Source organism: Dictyostelium purpureum (assembly GCF_000190715.1).
Source record: "Dictyostelium purpureum unplaced genomic scaffold DICPUscaffold_113, whole genome shotgun sequence".
Taxonomy (NCBI): domain Eukaryota; phylum Evosea; class Eumycetozoa; order Dictyosteliales; family Dictyosteliaceae; genus Dictyostelium; species Dictyostelium purpureum.
This window is the reverse complement of record NW_003519450.1, coordinates 24212-39857: the sequence shown is the minus strand read 5'-3', so window position 1 is coordinate 39857 and position 15646 is coordinate 24212. Positions and strand designations below refer to the sequence as shown.

Sequence of the window (15646 nt, the reverse complement as noted above, 5' to 3'; positions counted from 1 at the left end):
TTAAGTTGTTACATTATCAAAAATAAAATTCTTTTTTTTTAAAAAAAAAAAAAGAACCATAAAAATATAAAATATTTTTTTATTTATTAAAATATTATTACATTATACTATTATTATTTTAGTGGTTTTTTTTTTTTGTTTTTTCTTTTTAAATTTAGTAATTAATTAAAAATGGATGTGCTTCTGTATTGAAAACATATTTATCTAGTGGAATGGTATTAGAGTCTTTAAATATTAAATAAATATATTTGAGAGTTTCTGCCATAAAGAAACTTTGTTGAACCTCGTCTTGATGGATATCCTTTATATTGTTGACATCTTTTAAGCCAGCATAACCATTTTCTAATCTGCAGTACTTTTCAATGGCTTCAAAAATTTTCCAACCCCATTCTTGATATTTTTCATCACCAGTCAAACGCCATAGAATGAAAATAGATTCGACAGTTTCTGGTCTTAAGAAATACCAAGTTGTGGTACCTGGACCAGATTGACGGATTTTACCATTATCTTCAAATACGAAAATTTCTGCACCCAAACCTGATGGTGATTCTAAATAAGTTTGTGCACAGGTTCTAGTGATTTCAGCGCCAACTTCCATATAGTGCTTATTTTTATTATCTTTAGATGAAATTCCAGAGGCAGCAGCCAAGGCAAACATACCACCAGCAAAGCATGTTAAATGTTCTTGTTTCTTTGATGTTGAACCATATTCATAAGTGGAAATATAACCATTACCACCTGGACTAACCTTATAAAGGTGTTCAATAATTGAATCTGCTGCTTCTTCAAATAATTTAGAGTACAATTCTTCCCTGCCATCAGTATACATCCACATCTTTAAGAGGTATTCATAATAAGAGTCACCCATAGCACCAATTGAAACTTGGTTATTACAAAAACGTTTGCCATCTTGTGAAATAAAAACTGGGTAAAGACCTTTAAGTTGTGGTTTCATTTTCATAAGTGCTTGAATGATACCATCAGTTTTCTTTTTATATTTTGGATCGCCTGTTATATCTGAAAGACGTGAAAACTCTAATGACATTGTTCCAAATTCTGATAAAATTACACATGAACCTGTCCATCCCGGAATTCTAGTTTCATGATCTAAAAATCCTAAAAAACTTGCTGGAAATGGGTCTGATCCAAATGAATGCATTAAAATATCACCAAATTCTTTTGCTTTATTTTTATAAACTTCGTCACCTGTTAAATCATACATTGCCAAATAGGAACCTAAATATCTAATATTTGCTTCAAATACTGAAATTTTATCACCCTAATATTAAAAACAAAGTGTTAATACAATGATATCGTTATTATGATGCAATATAAAATTAAAATACATACCGCCCTTACGTGATTTAAACGCTTAACCCAATCTTTACCATCATTTAATTCTTCTTGTAAACCCATAATTTTAAGTGTATCCAATGAGTCAACAATTGATAAACCAAAACCGCCTAACCAATCACTGTTACCCTCTCGTGTTGGTAACCATTCATCATGACCCCATGCATTTGCTTTATAAGAATCCCATGCAAATTTCATTGCATCTTTAACTTTATTTGCTCTTTCTATATTCTTTGCTTCGTTTTTCTTATAACTAGAATCAATTTTATTGAATGGATTTTCACTTTCTTTTGACCATCTTGGTAATTTATGACCTTTAAATTTATTATTTTTATTTGGTTTTGCAAACATATCTATATCTTTATCATTATTATTATTATTATTATTTTTATTATTTTTATTTGTTGAAGAATGTGGTTTTGTTGGTTTTAAACTATCTAAATTGCTAATGTGTAAACTAGGTAGTTCCTCTACTGGATTATTATTATTATTGCCATTATTTTCTGTTGGTTTGAGTCCTGCATCTCTCCATTTTATTGGTAAACCATTAGACTTTCTTTGACCGCCATCGAAGCTTAATATTGTTAATAACCCAATAATAAATACTGCTGCTATCATAACAATAAAAACTTCTTTTTTGAATATCATGGTACAAAGGCTTTTTTTTATTATTATTTATTAAAAAATAAATTTAAAAAAAAAAAAAGTTAATGTGTTTATAAAAATAACGCTATTTAAATTAAAAAAAAAAACAAAAAACAAAAAAAAAAAAATGAAAATTAAAAAAAAAAAAAGTGTCAAAGGTGGTGATTTGCAACCTTTGTATTAAAACATAGAATATTACACCAAACAAAAATGAAAAAAAAAAAAAAAATAGAAAATAAAAAAAAAAATTAAAAAATAATTTTATTTATTTCATATAAAAAAAAAAATTAAAAAAAAAAAAAAAAGGGGTTATAAATAAACAGCGTTTGAATTTTAATGCAAACACACAGATATAATTTATAATTGATACAAAGTTGACTTTTTACTTCTGCATGGAACAGGTGGAGGTGATAAAAAATTTTGTTGTGATTCAATTCCCAGAGTTTTTACATTTGAATCTATATATTCATTATTATTATTATCACTATTATTATTATTATTATTGCTAATATAATTTAAATTATTTTCAAAATCTATACCATTTACATTACTATTATAATTATTATTATTATTATTATTATTATTATTATCATTTAACAAACCATCAAGTTGAACTAATGGCTCATTATTTTGTTGTCGTTCTTGTTCTTGTTGTAGTTGTTGTTGTAATTGTACAATACCTGGGGGTATACTAGGAGCAGGTCTTCTTGGTTTTTGCAATTGAGGGAATATGCTGAAGCTTTCTTGTAGAATTTGATCTTGTTGTAAACTTTGTTGTTGTTGTATTATATAATCAGTATTGAATGATGTTGTATCATTATTTTCAAAACTATTTCTATTGCTATTGCTACCAATGTTATTAATATACTCTAAAGTGATTCTAATTGCAAAATCATTTTTATATTTTGGGTCATTAAAACAACCACCATTTCCACCATCTAAATTATCCTTTTGGAAAAATAATATTGTTTGATTAGGATTTTCTGCATCATTTCCAATTGGTAAAAAGGCTGTGTGATATAATAATCTAGTTATACATTGATGTGAATCAAGACTGTTAAATTTAATTTTTGTATCACCTGTTGTAACTATATTTCTTTCTGATACCAAATATCTATTGAAACCTGAATAATTCCTGATAAATAAAAAAAATTAGTATTAATATTATTTAAAATTAATTTAAAGGTACTTACAAAATTTTAGAATTGGAGCCCCGTATTACTACTGGCAAATCTCTTACAGTTGGACTATAGTTTAAGTGAATTTCAATATTAAAGCTTTGAGAGGTGCCAATTACATCAATACTAACAATTTTAAATTTTGGGGGACTCACTATTAATGAATGTGGAACCTGGTCACGGAGATATTGTATATAATATCCAACATAACGCTTTTGAGAGGGCACAGTGACACATTCACTATTATTTGCACGCATACTATTAAAAAATGAAATGGTATTGAATAATATAGTATCGGATGAATAAAAGATTTCTGGTGTGTTTTGTTTCATTAAGTGAATTAAATATGCTGAAATTACAGTACCAGTTCTACCTTTCCCAGCTTTACAATGAACTGCCATAACATTTGCTTCATCTTTATTTAACCATGTATCCATAACCTGTATAATTTGTAGCAATAATAAAAATGGTGGTGGTGTGTGATCTTCAAATCCCATGACAATAACATTTCCTCCAACCTTTGTTGTTTTATATGATATTTCCATTGCAACATTTAATATCTATACATAATATAAAATATAATTAATGTTAGTTCGCAAATTAAAAACATACACTTTTATTTTTAAAAAATATTACCTTCCAATGACCAGAATGATATTTTTCAAAAAAATTATAAACATCATTAATATCATTTCTAAACGCCTTGTGAATACTATCGGCAGGATACCCCATAGCCAATATCTTTTCTGTAATATAGCTTAGGTCCAAATTAAATCCATCTTGGATAAACCTTTTCTTTCTTCCACTAACCAAAGTTCTAAAATAATCAAACCCACTTTCAGATGACATAATTTAATATTAATAATATATACACATACAAACAATGATGAAATAAATGAAATAAACAAAAAACAGAAAACAGAAAAAAATAAAAAAATAATATAAAAAAATAAAAAAATTTAAAAAAAAAAAAATAAAAAAATAAAAAATTAAATTAAATTAATTGGAAAAAAATAAAAAAAAAAAGAATAATTAATAATTATAAATTAATAATTAATAATAATTTATTTTTTTATAATAAATAGTATTATAAAACTATATTACATACTTTAATTTTTTAATTTTCTTTTTTACATTTAAAGTACTAGAAACCTTCATTATTACCATAATAATGAATAAAATATATAAAAACAACAATACAATACAAAAAAACTTTTACATAGATAAATACAGTTGATCTAAAATAATTTATACAAAAAGTAAAAGGGTTTTGCAAAATTAATAAAAAAAAAAAAAAGAAAAAAAAATTATCAAAAAAAATCGTGATCTGCATTTTTCAACAAAAAAAATAAACAAAATATTTATTTTAATTTTTTTAAATTTTTTTTTTTAATTCATTCAATTTTATCACTCGTACCTTTAATAACCCTTACAAATATTAGTAGTACAACCTAAATATATGTAATACTATTTAATAATGATATTTTAAAAAAAAATATTAATAAAACTATTTATTTAATTTGCACTTTGATTTATTTTTTTTATTAAAAAAAAAAGTAAATTAAATCATTAAGTTTTCCATCAATAAATAAACTTTATTTTAAAATAGAATATTTATTTTAGGGTTTTTCATCTAAAAATAAAATTATTTTTAAATTTCAATTAAATTCGATCGTTCCTCATTGATATTTTATAATAATTAAAATAATATTTTATTTTTTAAAATTTTTTTATTTTTTTATTTTTTTATTTTTTTTAATATTAAAAAAAATTTCTTTTTTACTTTTCATAATAATTATTTATGTTATTTCTTTATAGATATTAGAAAAGTTTTTATAATAATAATAAAATAATAAAACAATAATAAAAAAATGGTACATTATTTACTATGTGTTGATGGTTCAGAAAATTGTAATAGGGCATTTCAATTTTTAAAAAATAAAATGGTTGATGCAAATCATGGTGATAGAGTAACTTTAATGCATTTTACACACCATATTGAAACACCATCCCTTTTAAATCCAATTTCAGATAATTTAGATAAAATTTCAAATATTGAAGAACAAGAAAAAGCAAACGATTTAAAAAAACATTATGCCGATAAATGTGAAAAATCGTTTGTATGTATAAATTATAAGGAAACAATAACAATTAAAAGAGATATTAATTTTTATTATTTTTTTACAGCCAGAGAAATTAAATTGGGAATATATTAATGTAGTTAAAGCAAGTATGGATGATATTATTGATGCTATTAAAGATAAAAAGCCAGATTTAGTAGTTGTTGGTACAAGAGGTAATGGGTTTATAAAAAAGATGATTTTGGGCAGTTTTAGTGAAAAGATTGTTAAAAACTCTCCAATTCCAGTCATTGTTGTTCCATAATTTTAAATATAATAAATATAATAAATATAAATATATTTTTGTTTTATAAAATAAATAAATAGAAATAAAAATAAAACTTTGTATTTTTTTTTTTTTTATATTTTTTTTTATTTGTTTTATTTTTTCAATTTTAAAGGTTTATATTAAAATTTTTATTGTGGTGGTGGAGCAGATGGGACTTGTTGGTTATAAATATATGAATATTGAGCATAATAGGCATCTATTTGTTGTTTATAGTTTTGGGCCATTACTTTAGCAGATTGGTATTTTTGACCACCTTGTGAGGCTACTGGGAAACACTCTTCACAAACACGAACTGGTTTTGGATAAGCTAATTTTGTGATTGGAGTTTTGGTTGAGGTACATTTATCACAAAAGATTTTCATACAGTGACGACAATGATGTTTACGAGCGAATAAACCAAAACCTTTATTACATTTACGACATGATGTTTGATTATCATCGTTTTCCCATGGATGACGGTATTGAACATCTGGTGGTAATGGACAACCTGGTGGTTGTGATGGTACAGTTGAGTAAAGGAATTGTGGAGCAAATAAGGTAAGTGGTAAGGCAACTTGTAAATCGATAGCCATTGGAATATCACATTCTAATTCAAGTATGTAACTACTGGTGATGTGTTTACCTAAAGATGATGATGGTTTTAAATCTACTGGAATATTGAATGGGAGATAACGTTTACCATAGAAACATGGTTGGAAACCGTCGTAATCTTGTTTATAGACATAGTTATTAATGTAACGATGGTAGAGACGAGTTTTAAGGAACATTTTGTGGAAAACTCTAAGGGACATCTTTCTAGTTGGTTTAATGGATGTATTGTTGGCTTTAACTTTGGCAATTAAAGTTTCACCTGGGAAGTAGGCATTCTTGTCTAACCAGGTCTTTACGTGGAGTTTACCTTTGGTTAACATGAATGATTTCTTATTTTCTGCAAATGATGGTTTAACTAATTCGCCACATCTTTCATTAATGACTAATTTTGAGGTGAATTTTAAATCATGTTTATGGGCAACATCGACTGTAGCTTTGACTTTATATAAAATTTTAGCGCTGTAAGCACCATTTTCATCTTTACCATCATGACAAAAAGTACCTGGTAAATCTGCTGGTAATTGATATGAGAATGGGAAACTATAATGACCGCTATTAACCATACCTGATTGTGGATAAACTGTAATAGTCTTTATTTTAGCAAAAATAATATTAGTATATTGGCCACAACATTTTCTTCTTTAATCAATTTCCAATACTTACTGATTTGAAAAATTCTTTATTTTCCTTATGGTCAATGGTTTTTAAGACAGTACGTTTATTTGAACCTTCACCTTCAGTTTCGGTACGAAGTTCTTGAAGCCATAATCTTTCAAAACCTTTAACTTTAACAATAACACCTTTAGCAAAGAATGGAACAACACAGTCCATTTCAACGGTACCACTAACAACATCACCACCAATGTATGATGCTTGATTTAATTGAACCCAGATACGATTACGTGTATCAATAACAATGGCTTGACCAACAACGGCACCAACAACACTGCTAACAGCATTAACGGCTGCGACAACACCACCTAAATTAAGATCGACTTGTGCTGAACCTCCATTGTAGTGACCGTGATGGGAGTCGCTGACTGAAACATTCATAGATGGCATACCAAAGTTACTGTTGAATGAAACTTCAGCATTACCACTATTGTGATGGCTGTGATGGCTGTGGTGACCATGATGAGTTTCTTTTACTTCCATAGTCATTGATGGACCAAAACCATTGTTGAATGAAACTTCAGCGGTGTTATTGCTGTGATGGTGATGGTGACCGTGAGTTTCATTAACTTCCATAGTCATTGATGGCATACCAAAGCCACCATTAAATGAAACTTCTGAACTGTTGTGGTGATGACCATGATGGCTTTCTGTAACTGTCATGTTTGGGCCACCAAAAAATCCAGCTTGCATAGCAAGATTTGGATCACCTTCTACCTTTACTTGAAAATTTGACATTATGACTTATAATGTTGATTTTAACAAATAAAAAAAATAAAAAAAATTTTAAAAAAATTAACACACAATCTTTTTTTAATTTTTACACACAAACACCAAAAAAAAAAAATCTAAATTTTTTTTTTTTTTAAAAAAATTTTTTATTTTATTTTTTTTATAAATAGTATTATTACAAATAAAAAAAACAAAAGAATTTAATTATTAATTAGTTAAAGATATAAATAAATAATAATTTAATGTGAAAAAATAAATTGTGATATAAATGTGTGTGGAAAAAAAAAAATTGATAAGAAAAAAAAAAAAAAATAAAAAAAAATAAAAATAAAAAAAAAAAAAAAAATATAAAAAAAAATAGTTTTAAATACGTTTTTTTTTTTTTTTTTTTTTTTGAGATATTTAAAACATGATGTGTACTATTTCTATTTTTTTAAGAGCCAAATATGAATAAATTTTTTTTTTTGAAAGTGTTTCAAACTCACACACCCTTGTTTTTAAAAACGAAAAATTAAATTGGGGAATTGATTTTTATTATAGATATTATTTAAGAAATATTTTTTGAAAATATATTTGGTTTTGTTGTTTTTGTATTTTTTTTTTTCATTTTTTATTTTAAAGTGATTTTATATTTGCAAAATATTAATTCTAATAAACAGAAAAAGGGATACTATAATAATATTATTATAATGAATACCAATCAATACTATTTAAATTAATCCATTGTATTTTTTAGTTTAATTATTTGTTTAGTAATGTGCATTTGGATTGAAAATAAAAAGTATATGTATTTATTTGTGATAATTTATATTTTTTTGTTCCATTTTATTCAAAATAATTTAAAAAACCCAATTTTTCTTTTTTTTCATTTAAAACTTTTTTTTTTTTTTTTTGATTTTTTTTTTTTTTTTTTTGATTTTTTTTTTTTTTTTTTTGATTTTTTTTTTTTTTTTTTATTATTTTTAATTTTTTTTAAATTTTTTTATTTTGTTATTATTATATATGTCTAATTTAAAAAAATTTTATAATTAAAAAAATTATATGTACCAAAGTGTATTTCTAAATTTAGTAACCAATTTATTTATACACTACTACAAATAATAGCATTTTATTAATAATTTATAATTGTAAAATAGTGTAACAATAATAATAAAAACAACATTAAATATTTAAAATAAACATAAATAACCATAAAATAAGCATTTTAAATTAGATAAAATTATTTATTTTTTTATTTTTTTTTTTAAAAAATAATTTATTTTTATCTTTTTTTTATTTTTTTTTTATCTTTTTAATTTAATTTTTTTAATTTAAAAAAAATGGAAGGTAAAAAAATATCAACATTTATAAAAAGTAGAAAGTCTACTAGCAGTAGTTTAAGTTTAACTTCGAGTATGCAACAGAGCAACACACTTAATGGGGCATCAACGACACAAGCCAACACATCCACCTCATCTCTATCTTCATTAACTACAAACGGAAATAATGGTAATAGTCTTACACAATCAAACTCAAACCACGACTTGGCACAATACACAGAGTCATATAATAAGAGAAACACAAGACAAATTCCATCAATTCTTTTAGAGGATGAAATAGAAAAGGAAGAGGATTATCCATTTGACTTTGAAAGATATTATTATGAATCAAAGGAAATCAACAGGGAAATTTCAAGGGAGTTAGTTACAATACCAGATGATACTGTTCAAAATCAAATTGAAAATTTACCAAAAGAAAATAGAATTTCATCAAACCCATTTGTAAATATTCATTATGTTATCATATTTTTAATTAAAAGTATATATACTAATTGTTTCTTTTATTTCAAAAATAGGATTATAAAGAAAATAAAAATCAACATATTGATGATTGTATTAGGTTTTATTCAATGAACAATTGGAAATCATTAAAGACATTTAATTATTATAAAGACGAAACACCAGGAGCAGTTGTAACATCATTAACAGAAGAAAGGGTCGAGTTTAAAACTGAACCAATTGTAACAATTAATAATTTAAATAGTAATATTAGTATTAGTATTTCACAGTCATCACAACAACTACAATCTACACTACAACAACAACAATCTACACTACAACAACAACAACAATTACAAATTCAACAAAATCTAAAAGAGATTACATATTTATCACAACAACATCAATTTCAAATTCAAAATACACTTAAAACTGATAGACCAGATCAATTACATTTAAATTATTTGGAGAGACAGTTTAGAAAAGAAAAAGTTTCATTAAATAATAATACACCAAATGAAGATGGTACACCAGCAACAGATCTTTCATTATATTCATATTTTACCCTTTATGAACCACCAGTACAATATCACGAACCAACTCCCTATCAAAAAGAAAAGAAAAGAATTATTCAAGTTACTGTTAAAGATTTATCATTTAAATTTTGGGAAAAAGATGACGAACCAGAACCATTCTTTTGTTCAATGTACTTGTATGATATCCAAAAGAAAACTAGATTATCTGAAAGCTTTTATTTCGATTTTGTTAATGATAAATCATTTAAAATGCTAAACAATGCTTTCTTGGGTGCAACTGTTGTTGATGAAGTATCACAAGCCAAATCTACAATCTTTTCTGTTGCCTCTAGATCAAGTTCAGACTTGGAGAATATTTATTTAATTCTCAAGGTTGAAAAGGTACTCAGTGGTAATTTAGATGATCATTCAGAGCCATATATAAAAATGAATTTAAAGGAAAAAGAAAAAGAAAAATTCAAAGAATCCATCAAATCTCATTGTCAAAGACTTGGCCAATTTAGACAGGCTTTTTGTTGGGGCTGTATCCCACTCTTTGAAGAAGGTGTTGCAGAAGATACTCCTATCCGTCCATTATACCGTCATCGTTCTGAAATGACTGATTCAGCAATGTTAGATTCAACTCTTTCTGAAGGTTCTAAAAGTGCTTCAACTAAAAAATTAAAAATTATACCAGGTCAATGTATAATCGATGTTAAAGAAATTAAACCAAATGATAATGATTCACCATATAATAATAAATATATTTTAAATAGTTCATTAGTAAAAGTTAATAATATTAATACAAATAATAATAACAATAATAACAATAACACAACGACAAATCCAATATTATTACCTGGTAAAATTCCAGAAAATACTTTAATTGAAAATGTATTTAAAGAAAGTCAAGAATTTACATCATCATCAAAAGTTGAAATTAATACCGAGTTTGTAAATAATTTATATATTTATCCCGAAATATTAAATTTATCAAATCGTTCAGGATCATTTGCTGCTCGTAATTTAACATGTAAAATTCAATTATTGGAAACCGATGAAAATCCATTGTGTCCAGAAGGTTTAAAAGCAATTTATGGTAAAAGTAAAAATCAAGCATTTGTTAACAAGGCCTATACTCAAGTTACATATCATTCAAAAAGCCCAGTATTCAATGATGAAGTTAAAATTAGATTACCATTATCTCCATCACCATCACTTCACATTCTCTTTACATTCTACCATATTGCATGTCAAAAGAGTAGCGATAAGAGTGATTTAGTAGATCACCCTGTTGCTTATGGTGTTTTACCAATTATTCAATTTGGCAAATTAATTGGTGACGAAGTATTTAATATTCCATTGGCTTATGAATTCCCATCTCGTTATAATAGACGTGATCAAGAAGCACACATTAAATATATCGATAATAAGAAACCAATTTTCCAAGTACGTTCTAAATTAGTTTCTAGCATTCATAGTACAGATGATTATTTAAATAATTTCTTTAATAATATTTCACAATTTTCATTTATAAATAATTGTTTAAATAGTAGCGGTGGCTCAGTTCCAACAAGTCCACCAATTTCAAATTCATCTTTACCAACTTCACCACTTTCTCAGTCATTATCTAATCCACAAACTACCGCTACTACCACCGCTTCAACATTACAACAACAGCCATCACAAGCTAATTTAACACAATCAGTATCATCAAATTCCTCTACACCACCGGCACCAACTCCATCAAATAACATTTTAGAGCAATTAATTAAGAGCATAAAATTATTACCATCAAGCAAAATGGAATGTATTGTACAATTTTTCCCAATTATTATGAATCAATTATTTAGATTAATGACCAATCAAAATCATTCATCTGAACTTTCAATGGTGACATTTATAACAATTGGTGAGATCCTTTCAATGGTCAATGATGCATCAAGCTCTATTTTTGAACGTTACGTTAAATATGTATTTTCAAATTGCGAAAATAATGACGGATCAACTTTACCAGTGTACGAGGTTTTAATTAAAACTTGGTTAGAATTAGTCAGATTCCAAGAGCAAAATTCAGAAAATATTCTTCGTTTCTCTAGATTCTTCTTTTCAGTAATTTATAAATCTATGGCATTATCATTGATCGAAAGAGGCAAACGTGAAGAAAATAAAACAAGAAAGGGTAGATTTGTAGGTGTAAGACCACAATTAGCTAAACTTATCAGTATCTTAAGATGGGAGTCTTCAACTCGTGCAAAACATACATTCAAATTGGCTAAAGAATTAATTAGAGGCTTAGCTTCATTCATCTCTCAATTACTTTCAATTGCTGACAGAGGTTATGTATTTAAAATTATCGATAGAGCAGTTGTTGATTTCTCAAATAATTCAAATGGAGAGAATGAAATGGAGCTTTGTGAATTGAAATTCGAATTCCTTCGTATCATTTGCCAAAATGATTATTTCGTTCAACTTAATATTCCACTTCCATTCCGTATTGATACCAACTTAAAATTACAACAAACTTTATCAACTTCCAAACACTTTTTATCAGATTTACTTTTACATAATATTTCAAGTGGTATTGCAAGTAAAATCGCATTAATTCGTATGGATGCTGCTAATGCTCTTAGAGATACTTTAACACGTTTAGAAATGGATACTAGATGGCCTGAAACTTCAAATAAACAAAGAATTGTTGGTGTTTTCACACCATATCTCTCAATTATAGTCAACCATTGGGACAATATCAAAGACGATTCATTCATAATGAAGAGAAATATTTTAATATCATTCATCTACTTATTAAAGACTATTCATCCAAACCTTATCAAAATTTGGTGGAGAGAAGAGCCAAAGGCAAAGCACGTCACTCTATTTGATATTTTAAATCAATGCTCAGAGATATTTGAATTTGTTGGTAAAGATATTTTAATGGATAAGGTAGAATCATCAACATCACTTCGTACCTCTACAGCTAAATCGATTTTAGAAGATTTTTATTCAAATTCTAGAAATTCACCATTTGGTAGCAAGAAACTTTATAACAGATCATTACGTGAAAAACGTGTTGATAGTCGTAAGAGTGTTTTAGATAGTTATAGTGGTGGAGGTTTAAGCTCAAGTATGGTAGGGGGTAGTCCAGTAAGTGACAGTAGATCTTCGACATTAGGTAGTAGCAATTCACCATCATCGTTGGTTTCAAGCTCGAGCAATACAAGTATTTCAAGTTCATTTTCACGAGGTGGTTTAGCTGATAGTGTTAGTAGCACTGGAAGTGGTAGTGGAATTTCAACAACATCAGGTGGTGGTGGCAGTGGTTATAATAGCACACTAAGAAATGAAAAAAGAATGAAGGGTACTATTGCAGCCCAAAATAAAATCAACGTATCAGATTATGATGATCGTTTGGAAAGTCATTTAGCATTAGAGGTTGGATCAGTTATTTTAGACATTGCCGATGAATTCATGTATGAATATGAAAGAGATTTAAAGACTGTTCATTACTTTGATGTTATTGAAAAGATCTTTACTCTTTTAAATTCAATGTTAAAAAAGAATCAACCAGTACTTTTAGTTCCAAAACTTTATGCTACATTAAGACAATTCATCTATAGATTCCCCAAATTATTATTTGAAAGTAATAATTCGTTCTGTTTAGATCTTTGTAACGCTGTCATTCGTCATTGTAATTCTGTTAATGGTGTAACTCGTGAAGAAGCTTCTGCTTTCACTTATATTCTCTTTAGAAAGAATTTCGAACAAACCAGAAAGAATTTTGTTAGAACTAAAACCCAAGTTACTATTGGTCTTTCCACTATTGTTAAAAGTATTAAAGATGATTATTTCCTCAAGAAATCTCTTGACACAATTAATGCTTATGCTGCAGCTCAAGCCGATAAAGCAGGTACCAAATCATTTAGCAAACAAATCGAAGATCTCACTAAACGTTTACATACATTTGTAATTGATAATATAAAAATCAATAATCATCGTGACGATCCAGAAATGGTAGCTGATCTCTATCATCGTATTGCAGATAACAATAAGAGTAATGCTGATACCAGAATTTGTTGGTTACAAGGTCTTGCAGATTTCCACCGTACTCAAGAAAACTATGTTGAAGCCGCTCAATGTTATTTACATATGTCATCATTAGTAGCAGAGTATCTTTCATTAATTGGCAAACCAATTCCTACTATTCAGGGTAGTAGCAATTTCATGGGTATTAATAAGAATTCACTTGAAGAAAGTCACACCTATATCGAACGTGAGGAAGATGGCGCAGATGACAACCAATCGTTCACTCTAGACTTTTTCATGAAGTTAATTCAAGAGGCAATTTTATTATTAAAACAAGCTGATTACTTTGAAGTAGCAAATCTTGTTTATAAATTATTAATTCCAGTTCACGAACATCACTTAAATTATGAGGAGTTAGCACGTTCCCATGGTGATTTGCAAGATATTTTCAAAAAGATTGTCGAATGCACAAAAACTCAATCTCGTATGCTTGGCTCATATTATCGTGTAGGTCTTTATGGTAAATCATTTGACGAATATAGTGGCAAAGAGTTTATTTATAAGGAGCCAAAGATTACCCGTCTTGTCGAAATTAAAGATCGTCTTAAATCATTATATGCTAAGAAATTAAATGTTAGCGAAGATTCAATTGTAATAATAGAAGGGTCTCAAGTTGATACAAATTCAATTTTACAACAAAGTAACGACAATAACAAAGTTTATCTTCAAATTACATCTGTATTACCATATTTCACCGAAGAGGATTTACAAACAAGAAGAACTCCATTCGATAAAACTGTAAACCTAAATAGATTTATTTTTGAAACTCCATTCACCGAAACTGGTGCTGGTCGTGCAAATTCCGTAGCTGATCAATATAAGAGAAAGACTATTCTTACTGTACAAAATTATTTCCCATATACTAAAAAAAGAATTCAAGTCACTGGAAAAAATGAAATTATTATTTCACCAATCGAAAATTCAATTGAAGCTATCGAAACTAGAACCGAAACCTTATTAAATGAAGTTAAATCAAAAAATCCAAATCCAAAAACTTTACAACAAGTTTTACAGGGTACATTAAGATTGCAAGTAAATTCAGGTATGTATTATAATACATTAAGAGTATCCATGCAGTTATTTTATAAAATATTAATATAGTTATTTTTATTCATTTTAGGTCCTCAAGAAATTTGTAGAATATTCCTTCAACCAGTCAATTCAGCTAATGATCAACCACCACCAACAACTTCAAGTGGATCAATTTATCCACAAGAACAAATAAAAAAACTAAAGAAATCATTATCAGTATTTTTAGGTAGTTGTGCTGAGGCATTGTTTATTAATAAAAGTTTAGTCGAAAATCAATCTTCACAAGAATTCCAAGAGGAAATGGAACAAGGTTATATACAATTAGTAGAGTTAATGGAAACATTTGGAGTAAATCCACCAGAGGGATCATATAGTCCACAAACCATCAATAGTAATAGTAACTCTAATAGTGGTACTCCAACTATTCAATTAACTCCATTATCACAATCTATTAATAATAGCAACGGTTCACCAAACACACCATCAAAATCTCATAGCAGAAATGGTTCAAGAAATAGCACAAATGGTATAACTTTAGAAAGTACAGTTTTAGAAGAGGAAGCTAACCAACAATCACAATTTTCAACATCATTATCAACCTCCTATACCAATAGAAAATCTTTTACTCAAAGACTTTCAAATAGTTTTAAATCTGATAATAACTAATATTTTTATATTT

General features: G+C 27.0%; 5 protein-coding genes across 5 annotated transcripts; 2 read left to right on the top strand and 3 right to left on the bottom strand.

The window, feature by feature from the left end:
• Positions 1-10: 10 nt before the first annotated feature.
• On the bottom strand, positions 11-2595 carry DICPUDRAFT_55071 (uncharacterized protein). The gene is made up of 3 exons (XM_003287773.1): positions 2484-2595; positions 1351-1856; positions 11-1279 (listed from the first exon to the last, which is right to left on the bottom strand). Exons 2-3 carry the CDS (start codon positions 1702-1704, stop codon positions 155-157), a joined length of 1479 nt encoding a protein of 492 aa, XP_003287821.1. The 5' UTR covers positions 1705-1856; positions 2484-2595; the 3' UTR covers positions 11-154.
• A 592-nt stretch (positions 2596-3187) lies between these two features.
• Positions 3188-4025, bottom strand: DICPUDRAFT_33074 (uncharacterized protein; the record flags this gene model as incomplete). The annotated part of the gene is made up of 2 exons (XM_003287772.1): positions 3188-3736; positions 3813-4025. 2 exons carry the CDS (start codon positions 4023-4025, stop codon positions 3188-3190), a joined length of 762 nt encoding a protein of 253 aa, XP_003287820.1.
• A 1022-nt stretch (positions 4026-5047) lies between these two features.
• Positions 5048-5561, top strand: DICPUDRAFT_151996 (uncharacterized protein; the record flags this gene model as incomplete). The annotated part of the gene is made up of 2 exons (XM_003287786.1): positions 5048-5296; positions 5364-5561. 2 exons carry the CDS (start codon positions 5048-5050, stop codon positions 5559-5561), a joined length of 447 nt encoding a protein of 148 aa, XP_003287834.1.
• Positions 5562-5713: 152 nt separating this feature from the next.
• Positions 5714-7586, bottom strand: DICPUDRAFT_78678 (uncharacterized protein; the record flags this gene model as incomplete). The annotated part of the gene is made up of 2 exons (XM_003287771.1): positions 5714-6766; positions 6840-7586. 2 exons carry the CDS (start codon positions 7584-7586, stop codon positions 5714-5716), a joined length of 1800 nt encoding a protein of 599 aa, XP_003287819.1.
• Positions 7587-8899: 1313 nt separating this feature from the next.
• DICPUDRAFT_151994 (uncharacterized protein) lies at positions 8900-15633 on the top strand (the record flags this gene model as incomplete). Its single annotated transcript, XM_003287785.1, has 3 exons — positions 8900-9340; positions 9415-14977; positions 15056-15633. The coding sequence occupies 3 exons, from the start codon at positions 8900-8902 to the stop codon at positions 15631-15633; spliced, it is 6582 nt and encodes a 2193-aa protein (XP_003287833.1).
• Positions 15634-15646: the final 13 nt, after the last annotated feature.